At 54.4% G+C, this 15,264-nt stretch overlaps 1 protein-coding gene across 1 annotated transcript in view; it reads left to right on the top strand.

Annotated features, from left to right (window-relative positions):
- The window catches only part of SDC3 (syndecan 3), a 32,402-nt gene extending 18,911 nt beyond the window's left edge, over window positions 1-13,491 (top strand). The window contains exons 2-5 of the mRNA XM_034069183.1: window positions 8,575-8,692; window positions 9,157-9,770; window positions 11,467-11,737; window positions 12,645-13,491. Coding sequence (XP_033925074.1) covers window positions 8,575-8,692; window positions 9,157-9,770; window positions 11,467-11,737; window positions 12,645-12,811 — 1,170 coding nt within the window. The 3' untranslated portion in view covers window positions 12,812-13,491. The remainder of the gene's footprint in view (window positions 1-8,574; window positions 8,693-9,156; window positions 9,771-11,466; window positions 11,738-12,644) is intronic.
- Window positions 13,492-15,264: the final 1,773 nt, after the last annotated feature.

Here is a 15,264-nt window from a genome sequence, read left to right as displayed (position 1 = left end):
GTCTATTGTGGTTTAGGGGCTTGGAGTAAATGGAATAGTTGGGAGCGCAGCGCATGCAAACCTTGCTCCATCCCAGCCTTGCTTGTGATGCACTGGGCATTAAATCCTTGTCTCAAGGGCTGGTGCCACCATCGTGTTTTGTTAGTGCTGCTGCTGCCTCCTCGGTGCTTTAACACGGGAGAGCTGAGAAACCCGAGCAGGGAGGGAGCAGGGATTAGGTTTCCCCTGCTCCAGCCATGCAGTGTGGCTGCTGGAGAACAAGGAAGCCAGTGTCCGAGGCTCTGTGCATCCAACCATCCCACACCTCTTTGATTCCACCCTTTCTGCCTGTTGTGGATTGAAACTGAACCTGGTGATGCACAAACACTGCATGGGGCATCGGGGGCATGGTGGTGGCTTTCCTCTGTCTGCTGTATCCATCCTTCCCTGGGCGTGAGGAAGGGAAGCGAATGGGCTCCCACTGGCAGCAAATAGGGTGGGAAGGGGGAGGAAAGCTCTTTTCCTATGTGAGGCTCCTCGCTGGGAGCTGGTGTTGCCCTCGGGTGACCTGGGAAGGGTGTAATCAACCCAACCATCTGGCTGGGGGGATTTGGGTGTGCGGAGGAGCTCAAGCTGTTGCCAACACCCCCCGGCCCCCCCAGCTCTCAGCAGGGCTCGTGCTCAGCTGTGGCCATGGCTGATGGGGCCTTTGACTCTCCAGTGACCCCCCAAAAGGAACAGGGCAGTCCTTGGGAATGGAGGAACCCCCTTATGAGGCTGAAATAACCTCATTTTCATCTTCTATTTTCAGACATTCATTTTCCTTTACCCTTTGATGGTCAATGGCCAGGACGGTGATGAAGGTGTAAAGGGGGAGTAAATAGTTCAGGTCCCCACCAAAAGCCTCTCAGGTGTAATTAGGAGAGTAATTCAGTGAGGAGGCTGCTCTCCAGCAAGGTGCAGCACCCAGCACATCCCCACCTATGTATCCCCACAGCTCCTCATCCTCCAGTCTAAGAGGAGCTCTGAAAGGAGCCTTTGTGGAAGGTGAGAAAAGCTCCAGACAGTTTTGCATGTTAAGCTGCAATAGGATTATGGAGCAGAGCAAATTAAATCAATTCTGTAATGATGGGGAGGAATTCCTGCTGATGGCAGCAGCTCCCGACGGGAAGGGAATGGTGGATGGAGCCCACCACCATGAGCATCCATGGATGGGGGGCTGTGGGCATCGTGCTGTGTGTTCCCTGGGCTGCCTGCATCGCCATGGCAATGTGCAGTCCAATGGGAATTAATGAGTCTGGAGCGTGATGTGGATCCTTTGGTGTGGAAAAGGGATCAGCCTGCCCAGGCACAGTGGGAGGTGGAGGAGGCAGAGCTGGGGGTGAAGGCAAGACCATCCCTGCCCTCCAGCCTGGCCTGGTTCTGCTCCATCCCATGCAGGTGGGCTCTGTTTCCCCCCCAGGTTAGCAGGATGCTCCAAGTATAAGGATGGATGGCACCGTGGGTTTGGGGTGTGAGTGAGTGGGTATCATGGTGCTTCAGGCTGTGGCATGGGACTCTCCCCTCTCCAGGGGTCTGGCTTTGGTTTTTCCCTGTGCTGGCTCATCCAGGCTTGGGGAACTTCCTGCTCCACTCCTGCATCTGCTGACAGCATCATTCCCAGCCAAGTGCCCTATCAGCCCTGGCCAAACCCACAGCTGGGGGGAGAAGGGCCACACTTCCACCCACTGAGGATGCAGCAGGAACCAAACACAGTGATCCCAGGGGTGCTTAGGGCTTGGGGGGACCCCAAGAAGCCATCTCATTGCCTGATGCAATCCCAGCTGATGCGAGGCTCCTTTGTGCCTCTTCCTCAGGGATTTACATGCAGCAGGAGGTGGGGACTTGTGCTTTGTGCTTGGTTTTGTTTTCCCCTCCATGTCCCCGGAGGCAGATGAGGTGTTAGCAGCAATCCACCTTGTCGGGAGGTTTTCATGCCAGCCCTGGCTCGGGGATATTTACTCTGTAATGGGTAGGATCTGGCACTAATCCATTGAAGAACTGGGATAAAGAATGACAGGCGATCCCAAGGAGGAAGAGCTGAGCCTGGGTTAGGGTGCCCAGGCCTGGCAGTTCATGATGTGCTGATTAACACAAGTGTATGTGTCCGAAGGCAGGTTTTGGGATGAGGCTGCTCCCAACCTGGCTCCTCGCAGCGCTGCCTGCGTTGGCAGTGGAGAATCGATACAAAGCCAGAATAATTGCTGCTCCTTGCTAAATGTTAATGATTGTTTTACTTGCATAAAATAAGGGGCTTATTAAATCCGAATGCGCTGGGGTTTAGGCAGCTGTTGTGCAGGGGCTTCATTAATCAGAGGAAGAATGAAGTTACACAAACGACCTGGCTGCTGCCTCTGTGAGCTCACACCACTGTGAGCAGTTGGCTGTGAGCATCACCCCCCCCCTGCTTTCCATCAGCATCCTGCACCCCAAACTGCCTCCTAGCCCAGCCTTTACCATGGGCATCTCCATCTCAAGCAGCTTTGGTGGCCTCCAGCATCAATCCCTGAGCAAAACGTTGGCTGGGGCTGACCATGCTGGGACATGGAGGTCTTTTCCCAAAGCAGCAGGTCCCTGTGCTGCTGAGATGCCGTCTGGAGCAGCTTTCCAACTGGTTTATTTTTAACTTGAGCCTTGGATCCAAGAGTGGAAATTCAGTGATTTTTTTCTCTGTCTGTAATGGGAAAAGAATTGTGGAGTTTTTCAGGCTCAGAAACAATGTTTTCATTCCAGCTTTATGTGCAAGCGAATATTATTTCAACTGTTTATAGTATCACTAAATCACACGTTGGGATGAGCTATCGAGGTTTGCTATCTAAAACAGCCAAAAAGAGCTTTCAAAGGGTGATTAATTGAAAATAACAAAGAAATAATCGATGCTTTTCCTGTGCTGTGGTCTCAGGTTTTCCTGAACAAAGAGGTTTTCAGCCCCCGATGGATTACTGACCCTGGCTGTGTTCTTCCGAGCTCTCCAACATGGCCAGAGTCAGCATCTCTCTTGGATGACACAGCCCAGCATTCCCGTTGCTGTTTGCATCTCTCCATCCTGGCCAAAGCCAGTCTCCTGCCCACCTTGTCCTCTCCTCTTGGCCTTGCAGCATGCAGGGCAGTGGGTCTGCTGCTGGGACCAGTGGGGCTGGGATTCCCAAAGCTGTCTCAATGGGATGAAATGCAAACAGAACATTGGGACTTTGCCTTTCTGGTTTTGCTCTTTGTTTTGCAAGCAGGGTAGGCAGGGGATTGGGTGCAGAGGCAAGCGCCTGTGGTTGACACCAAGGGGTGGGGAGGGAAGGGATGCAAGCCAGTCCTTGTGCTCGCCTTTACATCCCTGCCCTGTTCTCTAGGATGGCTTCACACTGGTTCAACCTTCCTTCTCTTTGCCCACTTGTTGGGATGTGGAGCGGGCTGGTCCCTGCGTCCCTGCTGATGCTTTCCACATGCATCCTTTCCCCTGCCTTGGCCTCATCTCATGCCCTGTTGTTGTGCTGGAGGCCTCTGGATGGCCATGGACATCCATCCTGATGGATAAAACCACCTACATCCCCAGCTTGCTATGCCAGGTCTATCCACAACAGGAGCCTCTTCATCTCAGACCTCACGTGTGGTGCTGGGGACTGCAGCTGGACCAGTGGGAGGATGCATATGGAAGCTTTGCCTCTGGAACTGCTCAACTCTGCTCTCCATGTACAATGCCCATGAGCCTTACACATGTGCCAGGAAAGGGACCTGGCCACCTCGCTTTGTCCCCCATCACCACCTGCCTAACCTCTGAACATGAACCAAGCCTGCATCCCAACTGCCTTAGAAACCACCAAATTCCAGCTCTTTTTATGTCCTTCCTGATTCCATCAGGGAAAACTCCTGCTTCTCACAGCCAGGAGAGTTATAGGAACATCCACAGCCTTCAGTCACACACAGACCGGGTCAGAGAACACCTCAGCCAGGGTTGCTGCGGTGTGGGGTGATGCTCTGACCCCCTGCAAGTCTTACAGGCAGTGGATGCTGGGAATCAGGTTGGGATTTCTCCCCCCACAAGGACCACTCCCCAGGACCTCCTCCGTGGTTTTGGAGGCAACTTTCCTCCCCCCCCTGCTGCCCACCCCATCAGGTCATTCAGTTCCTCCTTCCCCATGACCCCCAGTAGGGAATAGACCCCAGACCTGGATCCTATGGATGCACTGGAGGACACCACCCATAGCCCCGCACCAGCCATGGATGCGTCGCCATGGAGGAGGCGGTTTCCATGGCGACCGTTGCTATGCTGATGGCTACTGGTGAAGGGCCTGAGAGCATCCCAGGGAGGTTGAGCAACCAGCCTCTCCCTGTGGTTAAAGATGAATTGATTTATAAGGTTCCCTTCCTCCTGGTGTGAAACCCAGGCACTCAGCAGTGAATATTGCTTTTGCAATGGCAGCACATTTTGGGTTTGATGTTTAGGGTTTTAGTGGGAACACCCTAAAAAATGTAACACCCTAATGATGCTGTGAGGGCTGGAGCAGCTCTGCTCTGGAGCCAGGCTGAGAGAGCTGGGCTGGGGCAGCCTGGACAAGAGAAGGGGAGACCTGAGAGCAGCTCCAGTGCCTAAAGGGGCTGCAGGGAACCTGGAGAGGGGCTTGGGACAAGGGATGTAGGAACAGGCCAAGGGAAATGGCTTGAACCTGCCTGAGGGGAGACTGAGCTGAGCTCTTAAGCAGAAGCTGTTCCCTGTGAGGGTGCTGAGGCGCTGGCACAGGGTGCCCAGAGAAGCTGTGGCTGCCCCATCCCTGGCAGTGTTCAAGGCCAGGTTGGACACAGGGGCTTGGAGCAGCTGCTCCAGTGGAAGGGGTCCCTGCCTGTGGCTGGGGTTGGAGCTGGAGGAGCTTTAAGGGACTGTGCTGCGTGGGTGTGATGGGCACAGAGGATGAAGAGGGACTGAAGCTTCTTTAATCTCCCTGCTCAGCTCCCACAGTCCCAGGCCAAAGGGTCAGAGCTCTCACTTGCTTTCCAAGGCTCTTAGCATGGGATATGGGTGTGATTTGTGCTGCTCCAGCCCCTTGGCTGCTGTTCCTGGCCAGTCCAGCCAAGCTGCAGAGCAGAGGCATTGAAGGGGCTGCGTGGGCATCACCTCCAGCCCATCTTGCTCAGCCCTGTGGAGGCTATGGGACCAGAAGGCTCCTTTGGGATCAAGTGGAGGATGTTTTTGTAGTCCAAGCTTGATGTAGTGACCATGTCATCTCCAGAGCATCCCTTGGGTCTGGCACTTATTTTGGGTCATTTAGAGCACTGGAGGGATGCTTATTGAAACCTGACTGCCTGGTCTATGGTCTATGGAGACCACTTTGCACCAGGACTTCCTTTTATAGCAGATCTGTGACCTTTCTGGATGTTGGAGGCCTGGAAAAAGAGCAAGTGATTGGGGTCTGGATGATGCCAGAGCTGGACCCTGGCCCAGGCTGTCTCCACGGCTGGCATGGGCTGAGCCACAGGGATGTGGCTCCCTTGCTGGGAGGAACAGAGCCACATGGAGCAGTTCCCTTTCTGCAGGACAGCCCTGAGCATGGCCTGGTGGAGACCCAGCACCTCACAGGGTGACTCAAACCTTCCCACTCCTTTTTGCCTCCCATGGATTTAGACATTACCAAAGGTGATGCAGCCCTGCTTGGGCTCCAGCAGCTTTGCCTTGGCTGCCCCTGGCTGGGGCAAGCAGTGCTGAGCTGTTGAGAGCCCCTCTGCCAACAGCCATTGATGGGAAGCTGTAATTGCAGGGATGGAGCTGCTGTCCCTTGGCTTGAGCTGGGGGTGGCGTGGGGCAAGGAGCACTGGGGCCAGGATCAGCATCACACTGGGGTTTCCCCATGCTGGGGTTTCCTTTCTGCCCCGAGGAGCCCCTCTCTGCCTGGTCCAGCTTTGCATTGAGCACCCAGAAAGGGCAACACAGAGGATGTGGGAGCATGTCCCCCTATCCCAACCGTGGGCAAGGGGTGGACATGACTTGTGTCACCCCCAGTCCTAAGCAGGCAGGAAGTCCATGGAAAACCTTGTTCCAAGCAGCAGCACCATGTAGAGGGGTCAGGACAGTCTGTGACACAGTCTCCCAAGGGAACAAGGGATGGGACAAGAGGAAACGGCCTCAAGCTGCACCAGGGCAGGTTTAGATGGAGCTGAGGAACAATTCCTGCCCCAGAGGGTGCTCAGGCATTGGAACAGGCTGCCCAGGGCAGGGCTGCAGGCACCGGCCCTGCAAGTGTGCACACATGGTGGAGATGAGGCCTCAGTGCCATGGGTTAGGGGTGGCCTTGGCAGTGCTGGGAACGGTTGGACTGGGTGACCTTGAAGGGCTTTTCCAACCCTGTTGATTGTGTGACCCCATCCCAGGGAGCAGGAACAGCAGGGGATGGATCCAGCACACCCAGGGATCCTGCCGGCAGGCTCCCTCCAACCTGGAGCCTGCAGGATCTGGGATAAAGTCTGGATGGGGTTTCTCTTTTGGGACACATCCAGCCAGCTGCGCCTTTGATGCGATGGGGGCTGTGAGGGATGGGAGCTGCCGTCCTGTGTGATTTGTGATTTCCTGGGCTGGCAAAAGCACTGCTCCTCTCCCCTTCATCCCATGGTGCAGGGGGGCTGTGTGGGGCTGGGGGCATGCGGAGCATTAGGGATCTAAGCAGCACTAAATCCAAATAAACACCGACTGTTCCCAAGATTTACTGCAGGAGCCTGACCTGATAACATGGGGACTGCAGCTGGGGCAGCATGGCTGGGAGGAGGGGTACGTCAGCACCACATGGGGCTTGTTTTGGGAGCAGCCGTCTCCCAGACATCCCCATCCTGCACTGGGAACGTCTGGAGATGTCTCACAAGGCTCCATCAGTAAATCATTGTGAGGCTGGATGAGCCGGGGCTGTGCTTGCTGCAGTCAGGACGTGCCCCATGCCTGGTCCTGCTGTGTGGTTCTTTAGGATGGAGGATGCTGGAGTAAGGGGTTGTCATGGTTTTGTATCACCAGCTCCCCCCGCATGCAGGAGCAGCTCAGGAGCAGCCTCCAGAGCCTTGCAGGCAAGGAAGAGAAGGGAAACTCTCTGCCATCCCACATTAGGTCCCATTCCACCTCTCCTGAGCAGCAGGAACACCACAGCTGCATGAACATGTGTTGAGGCAGTGGCACAGGGTGCCCAGAGCTGTGGCTGCCCCATCCCTGGCAGTGTTCTATGTATAAACAGCAGTGATTGATGCCGATCCTCTGGAATCCACTTAGGACAAAACCTGGCTGAGGATCTCTATGCTCTGCTGCAGGCTCTCACATCCAGGATGCTGTCTCCATAGAGCCAGTTTTGGCCCTGTGAGGTGTTCTATTGCTGGGAAGAGGATGGATCCCTGTGGGGCTGGGGCATGGATCCTGCTCCCTCAGCCTGGGGGTGATGGGGGTCACATAGGGCAGGTTTGGGGTTGATGCAGAGGAAAGGCTCCCAGCTCCAAACATCTGTGTTCTGTTTGGGATCTGTGTGCTGCAGGTTGGAGCCTGGAGCCTTCCCAGCCTGGGGAAGAGAAGGCTCCTGAAGGGGAGACCTGAGAGCAGCTCCAGTGCCTAAAGGGGCTGCAGGAAACCTGGAGAGAGGCTTGGGATAACAGGGGTACATCTGCAGCACCCAGAGACTCTCCTTGGCTTGGGCACCAGGGCTGTAATCGCCTCACAGCCCCTGGGAAGTGTCTTCTAGCCCCAGAGCATCTTGCTCCAGCCAAGGGGTTTCTCTCCCTTGTGAGCTGCTGGGGTCCAGGAGGAGAGATGTGGGGACACGATGCGAGTTAAGACCAATTTTCTATGTCAAGGACCTTCTGACTCCTCAAGATTGGTTTTTGTTCCAATCTGGCATGAAAACAAAGAAACCCCAACCCTCTGCCAAGAGGTAAAACACTCCAAGAGGTGATGGGGACCTTTCAACCCCTTCATTTCCAATTTAAGTACTCACTTGCCTTGTTACATCTTGGAACATCTGATGCTATCTTGCAGATCAAAGGCTCCTTGTTTGGCTTGTAATGAAGTGTCAAACTGTTTCCTTGCAACGCAACCAGGAGACACTTTGATCTGCAAAACAAGATGTTTAAGAGCCCTACTAGCAAGGGCTCTTCAAGTTTTAGCACTGCAAAGCAGTGGAATATGTGAAGCCTGATATTGTTTCATATGGAGACTTCCCCACAGGCAGCTGGGAAGCCTGTGTTACCGTCACATCTGTGCCAGGAATCACACAGAAATCACCCAAACCCAACAGGAATGAGCTGGAGAAACTGATTATTTCCCCATTAGTTCCCAACAGTTGTTGGACTTTCTCCCCCCTTTTCCAGAGGGCTTGTTTCCATGGGAAGTATCATTGGCATCAATGAGAGCTCCCCACAGGTCAGCTTGTCTGCAGGATTGGCAGCAGTGAATTGGTTTGGGGGCAAACCCACACGGTTTGGGTGGTTCGGCTGCCTCTGAGCCCATGACCTGGCTCTTCCCTGGCCTCTTGAATCCATGCATTACCCCTTGAGGTCTGTCTGGTGGGGCTGGATCTGCTCACGTGTGTCCTCATTCCACTGCAGGCTCAGCGCTGGCGCAATGAGAACTATGAGAGGCCCGTGGACCTGGAGGGCTCTGGGGACGATGACCCCTTTGGGGATGATGAACTGGACGATGTCTACTCGGGCTCGGGCTCAGGGTGTAAGTATCTATGGGGAAGGGTTCCTGGTGGGACTGGAGAGGGGCTTGCCATGGGATGTAGGGAGGGATTGCCCATATCCACCTCTGGAGCTGCCCTTTCCTAGGCAAAAGCAAAGGGAACTGTCCCAAAGCTGGGCTCAGGTAACTCCATTTCCCATTTCAGTCTCTGGTGCTATGGAGCAGGATTAGTCCTTCTCCGGCACAACGGCACATGCCGTGTTATAGAGGTTTCATTGATCTCAGAGAGAGGATTTGGCCAACACATGGGAATTCCATAGAATCACTGAATCCCAGCCTGGTTTGGGTTGGAAGGGAACTTAAAGCTCAGCTGAGCCTGGAACCAGTCCTTGCTCTCATTGCGGGGGGGTGAGGCCAGGTACATTCCAGGTACATTCCAGGTACATTCCAGGTACATTCCAGCCCTTGGAAATGTTTCACCCTTCATTCTTCTCCCCCTGTTTCAGATTTCGAGAGGGAGTCGGGGCTGGAGACGGCCGTGAGCCTCCCCACGGACACATCCATCTCTCTTCCCCCCACGGCGGCTGTGCTGCCCATCACCATGGTGCAGCCCGTGGCTACCCCCTTTGAGCCCTTCCCTGCTGAGGACACCACCCCCGAGCAGACCACCAGCGTCCAGTACATCCCCAGGATGACAGAGACACCAGTGATCCCCAGCTGGAAAGCGAGCACCACCAGTACCACTGCCAGCATCCCCCCTACCACCGTCACCACCACCACCACCACCGCCAGCACGACCACCACCACCACTGCGGCCACCACCACCACCACCAGCACCACCACCGTGGCCACTGCCAAGCCCACCACCATCAGGAGGTTCCTGCTCCCCTTTGTCACCAAGGCAGCCACCACCCGGGCCACCACCCTGGAGACCCCCACCACATCCAGCCTTGCAACCAGCACCGCAACGGAGGTGGCCACAAAGCGGCTTGTCCCCACCAGCACGGCCAAACCCAGGTCACTGCCAAAACCAACCACCTCCAGGACTGCAGAGCCCACAGACAAAAGCACTGCCTTGCCTTCCAGTCCTGCCACGCTGCCACCCACAGAAGCCCCCCAGGTAGGAGGCAGGAGCCCTTCTCACCTGCTAAAGGGCTCGTGGGCTGTGTTGGAAGCCAAGCAATGGTGATGGGAAGCCTCTGGTGTTGATACGTCCTTAGCCTGTTGCTCAGAGGGAGGTCAAAGCCAAGTTGGGGTCTTCCAATCACTGCAGATGGGAAGATTTGGAGAGCTGGAGATGGGAGATTAAAGGGTGGGGGGTTTAGCACAGGCAGAGCATGGTGATGGGGCTGGCATAAGAGATAATGGGGGCACACAGGGTATGCCATGTGCCCCCAGCTCTGCCTTGCCAGGGTTTGGTGCATTGGGTTTGGTGCTCATTGCACCATTCCCCACCTTGCAGCCTGTCACTGGGTGGCCCAAGTGCTTCACAATTCCAGCTTGACGGAGCGTTTCCAGCCCGTTGGGTGTCCTGAGCAGGGGATTTAATGTGCTGCTCCAACTCTCATTGGGTGTCCTGAGCAGGGGGTTTAATGTGCTGCTCCATCTCTCATTCAGAACCCCTCGGGGGGCCCTTTTGACTGAAAGGAGGAGTGATTTGTCTAAACCAGTCCCTCTTTTCTGTATGTAGATGTATGTACAGTGCTCGGGGCTCTCGCTGACCTTCAATTAATCCCTGTCACAAAACCGCCTGCTTGTGGGAAGCACTGAGCCATGTGCTCATGCCAGGGGCAGTGTGATACGGAGAGGGCTCCTGCTCGCCTGCCCCAGCTTCGGCCCATTGAGCTTTGTAACCTCCCGAGGCGGATGTGGAGGGAGCTGTTTGCTCCAGGAAGCAGGGATCCCAGGGAGGTTCTGCTCAGGGATGCTCAGCGTGGTCCAGTGCAGCATGTGGACATGCAGTGGGTCAGGCTGCTGGGGCAAGGGGGGATGTAAAGGGGGATTTGGCCCTGAGTGAGCTGCAGGTGTGGGGATGAGCAGGAGGCAATGTATAGGTCACAGATGGGCTGGAGCAGCTCTGCTGAGAGAGCTGGGCTGGGGCAGCCTGAACAAGAGAAGGCTCCTGAAAGGGAGACCTGAGAGCAGCTCCAGTGCCTAAAGGGGCTGCAGGGAACCTGGAGAGGGGCTTGGGACAAGGGCCTGTAGGGACGGGACAAGGGGAATGGCTTGAATCTGCCAGAGGGGTGACTGAGATGAGCTCTTAGGCTAAAGTTGCACCCATCTTCCCAGTTCTGCCCTATGCCACAGGGCTGCAACCACAGAAGCAGGTTGAAAGGAGAAAAAGGAGAAGGAAGGGACCTCCCTGGGACTCGTCTGATGGCATCAATCTTTACACTTGCTATGTTTCTGTAGCACAAAGAGTTGCATCAGCAAGGAGGCATCTGTGAGATGTTTCAGCCATCCATCCCTCTACACTGGGGACAGAGAGCCCAGATGAGGGTCTGGGATGTGGGGCTCTCTTCAGAGAGAGCTACAGGGAACAGGTGAGAGTTTGTGCATCCCACGGTACCTGGGATAGAAACATATAAGAATGGTCCAGCTCAACCACAGTGGCCTCAGCCTTGTGGTGACCATCAAGGTGTGGGGTTGTGTGACTTGATGCAGTGTAATCATCCACATCAGAGACACAGGTCAGGGACACCCCAGCGTTATCCCCCATGTCCCCTGCTGTCATCAGCACTGTGATGTCCTTCCTCTGGACACATCAGAGCTGCTGCAGGCAGGAACCACTCCTTGGTCCTTGTCCTTTCTCCCAGATGGAGCCGGGGGAGGTGACGACAGCCGTGGACACGGAGGTGGAGGTCCCGGTCAGCAGCGGCCCCAGTGGGGACTTTGAGATCCGGGAGGAGGAAGAGACAACTCGTCCCGAGCTCGGCAATGAGGTGATGGCTGTGGTGACCCCCCCATCGGGACCCGGGCCAGGCAGGAACGTGGAGCCAGGGCTGATGGACAACACGATAGACTCTGGCAACTCGGCCGCTCAGCTCCCCCAGAAGAACATCCTGGAGAGGAAAGAAGTGTTGATAGGTGAGAGCTGGGGCTCTAGGGATGGGGCAGAGAGCTGGGATGGTCCTGCCCCAGGACATCGAGGTAGTGTCAAATGTGGGATAGCCCACAACAGGCACCCCAGGGCCTCTGAGAGGGGTTCCTAAGGGTCTTCATGTCTATGCAAGGAGAGAACACATCTGTGCACAGTTTGCTTTTGCTAAGATGGTTTTCCAGGGAAAACATAGGATGTTAGTGGAAAGATTGCTGCCTACAAGTGCCTGACAGGAAGATGGAGCCAGGAGGTGGCAAGCATTCACACACTGTAGATGAGGCCCTCAGTGCCATGAGTTAGGGGTGGCCTTGGCAGTGCTGGGAATGGTTGGAAGGGATGAGCTTAAAAGTCTTTTCCAACCTAAATGATGCTATGGTTCTGTGATCCTATGTGCTATGGTACTGGCTGAAAACCAGCTGGCCACCTCTGACTGCAAGGGACGTTAGTGATGGGGCAGGAGGGCCAGTGTCCCATCACCAACTAAAGAGAGCTGGAGGCAATGGCACTGAAGAGCAGCTATTGTTCTGGTGGTCTTCAGCTGAGCGTGGCAGATGCTGGGAGGCTCCCAAATGAGCATCATTTTGGGGGTACTTTCTGCACCCTCCTTGCACAAGGGACCTCTCTCTGTGCCTGGGCTGCTTCTGGCCATTCACTTTCAGTTCCTACCCAGCCTTCAGCATCACTGCCCCCGGGGAGCTGTTGGAGCTCCTTGAACCACATCATTGCATCAGCCCTCACTTTAATGTTCAGTTTTCTTAACCATAGATTTGAGGAGGAAAGTTGCAAAGCACAAAACCAAGCTGGAATCCAAAATTATCCCCCCCCCTTCCATTATCTGCTCTGGAAGCCATTCTGGGGCAGCACTGATGGATGTGCTGTTTGTCTATGTTGCAGCGGTGATCGTGGGAGGCGTGGTGGGAGCTCTCTTCGCTGCCTTCCTTGTCATGCTGCTCATCTACCGGATGAAGAAGAAGGATGAGGGCAGTTACACGCTGGAGGAGCCCAAGCAAGCCAACGTGACGTACCAGAAGCCTGACAAGCAGGAGGAGTTTTACGCATAGGAGAGCCTGGCGTGCCTCATGCTCCCTCCCTCCCCGCTCCAAACTCTTCCTCCTCCTCTACTTCATCCAGTCTCTCTCTTTCTCTCTTTCTTTCTCTCTTCTTTGGATCAGACTGTGAATTTAAAACAGCAAAACCTGCAACAGCTAAAGGAGAAATCACATCTTCAGCAGGATGGAAAACCAAGTGCCCAGAGCATCGCTGAGTTCAGACCGAGGACCACTGGCCTTTCACAGTGGGAGGCATGGGGCATGGAGCCAACACCAAGGAACCCGTGTCCAGGGAGCACCCTGGTGAGCATGGGACAGGGTGTTCAGGCTGCCAACAACGGCTGGAGGTCATTGGGCTTTTCCCACCAACACAACAGACTCTGGGATCCAGACACCTTCTGCCAGCCCTGGGGCACAGGGGGGTTGGTTTGGATTTATCTTCCTTTCGTTTTTCCCTTTGGAAAAGAAGGAGGTTTCTTTCCCTCCCTCTTGTTTTTAATTCTTCTTTTCTTTTTGAACGGGGTCGGTTGCTTTGCAGGAATTTCCTTGCTCCCTGCTTCTGTTTGAAGAGAGGACACGACTCTCAGATCTGCTTTGAACCTGGAAAACAAGCACAAGGGGCTGGAATACCTGATGCCCCAGGGTTTGCTCTTGGAGTGAGGAAAGGCAAATAAACACACACATGGCCAGTACGCTGGAAATGATCTTTTAGATCAGCTCTTCAGAGAGTATGTGGAGCAGCAAGAAGCTGCATTGGGGTATCTCCTGCTGCTCTCCTCCTGCCACCCCCTCGCTTCACTGCATCGCTGTGCACAGCCAGAGACCTTAAATCTATAGAAGCTGCGTGTCGCCGGCCACTGAGGGGGTTTGGTGGAGAAGGGACCTTGCTTTTGCTGGGTTTTCACTGTGACCAATAAAACTCAGCTTGCGCAGTACGACCGACAGCACTGGTGTTACAACAGAGCGGGACGTTGCTTGGTGGGGAGCTGGCAGGGAGAGGAGTTGGAAATGGAGAAGCTGGATCCTCTCCCCTGTTGCTGCAAAGGGGATAAGAAAGCCCTACAAGGTGTCAGACACAGCATAACAAATGCAAAGCCAAGGCAATACTGTGTCCCCTTTGGGGTTTGTCATGGGTCCCCTCCAGGCCACTTGCACCCCGAAGATGAGGAAGGTGAGGCAAAGCAGTGGCTTCCCACCAGTCCACCCCAGGGCAGGCTGGCTGCTACATATCATTTACCAGACCCAGGACTGATGGTTTGTGTTGCTTTTGTTGTTGCTTAAATTCCAGTACAACCCACAGGGCACCCAGGAGCCTGAGAGCAATAGATCCTGGAAGCCATCACCACCCAAGTGCAGTGGTTTCCCCCCTGAGGCTACCTAAGGTGCAGAGCAGCAGGGCCTGATCCAAAGCCCAACCGTGCCTTCTAGAAAGGCTTAGATTTACTTGGAGCAAGCTCTCTGCACAGAAGTCAATTAGCTATTCCAATGAGTTGGCTTTTTAATTAGCTGAAGCACTGTTTGTGATGCAGTCAAGGAGCTTTGTTTTCATGATGGTTGTGATCTCGGTGGTGTCCCATGGAGACCTTGGCTTTGGTCTTGGAGCAATATAAACAGGAAAATGGGGAAGAATCAGTTGTTTTGACTGCGTTGCATCTTGAACTCACCTGCACAGACGCAGTGACACTTTGTCCCCTCAGGGTGTTAGTGAATATAGGGATTTATGACCCTGATGGAGTCTACAAGACAGCAGTGCTTCTTTATGGTAGGAATTTGAGAGGCCAAACACATATTTTAGATATATATATATATATACTCACATACATACACAGTTATATATATATATGAAATGAAATCCCTGTAAATTTTCATTGCACTGCTTATATTGGCTGGATGGGAGTTTGTGGTTGTGAAGATGTGAGGTTGGGGCTACACTCCTTTGGGGTGCCCAGTGCAGAGATGGCAACCCAAAACGCTGACCTGGTTTTACTTCAGGGTAAGGAGCAGAGCCCCTGTGCACAGGCCAGCTCTGGAATCCCCATTTTAGAGGTGTCAGCCTCAAAATGGTCAACGTTTTGGTTCTTTTAGTTTGGGAAAGATGGTCCTATTGGATGCCTTGGATGGTGATGCTGAAGGCAGATGGTGTGCATGTGTGTGTGAGTGTGTGTGTACCCATTTCTTGGGTCCATCCTGGATGTGGAGGATGAGGATGCTGTGAAGAGGGGACCCCACATCTGAAGAAGGCTGGTGCCAACCTGGCTCTAAGAGCCACTTTCTCCAACCTGCTTGAAGGGGAGAGTTTGAACTCACTGATTTGATGGTTTTGGGGGACTACACAAAGGGCCCTCGCTGTTGGGCAGTGGCAGAACTTGAGCCTCTTCATGGTATAATGAGTTGGACACGGCAAGTATTGAGGCCACCCAAAATCACCATCTTTTGGAAAAACGTGGACTTAATCTTTGAGCTTG

Source organism: Melopsittacus undulatus, chromosome 14 (genome assembly GCF_012275295.1).
Source record: "Melopsittacus undulatus isolate bMelUnd1 chromosome 14, bMelUnd1.mat.Z, whole genome shotgun sequence".
NCBI classification, from domain to species: domain Eukaryota; kingdom Metazoa; phylum Chordata; class Aves; order Psittaciformes; family Psittaculidae; genus Melopsittacus; species Melopsittacus undulatus.
This window is presented reverse-complemented; position numbering and strand designations above follow the sequence as displayed.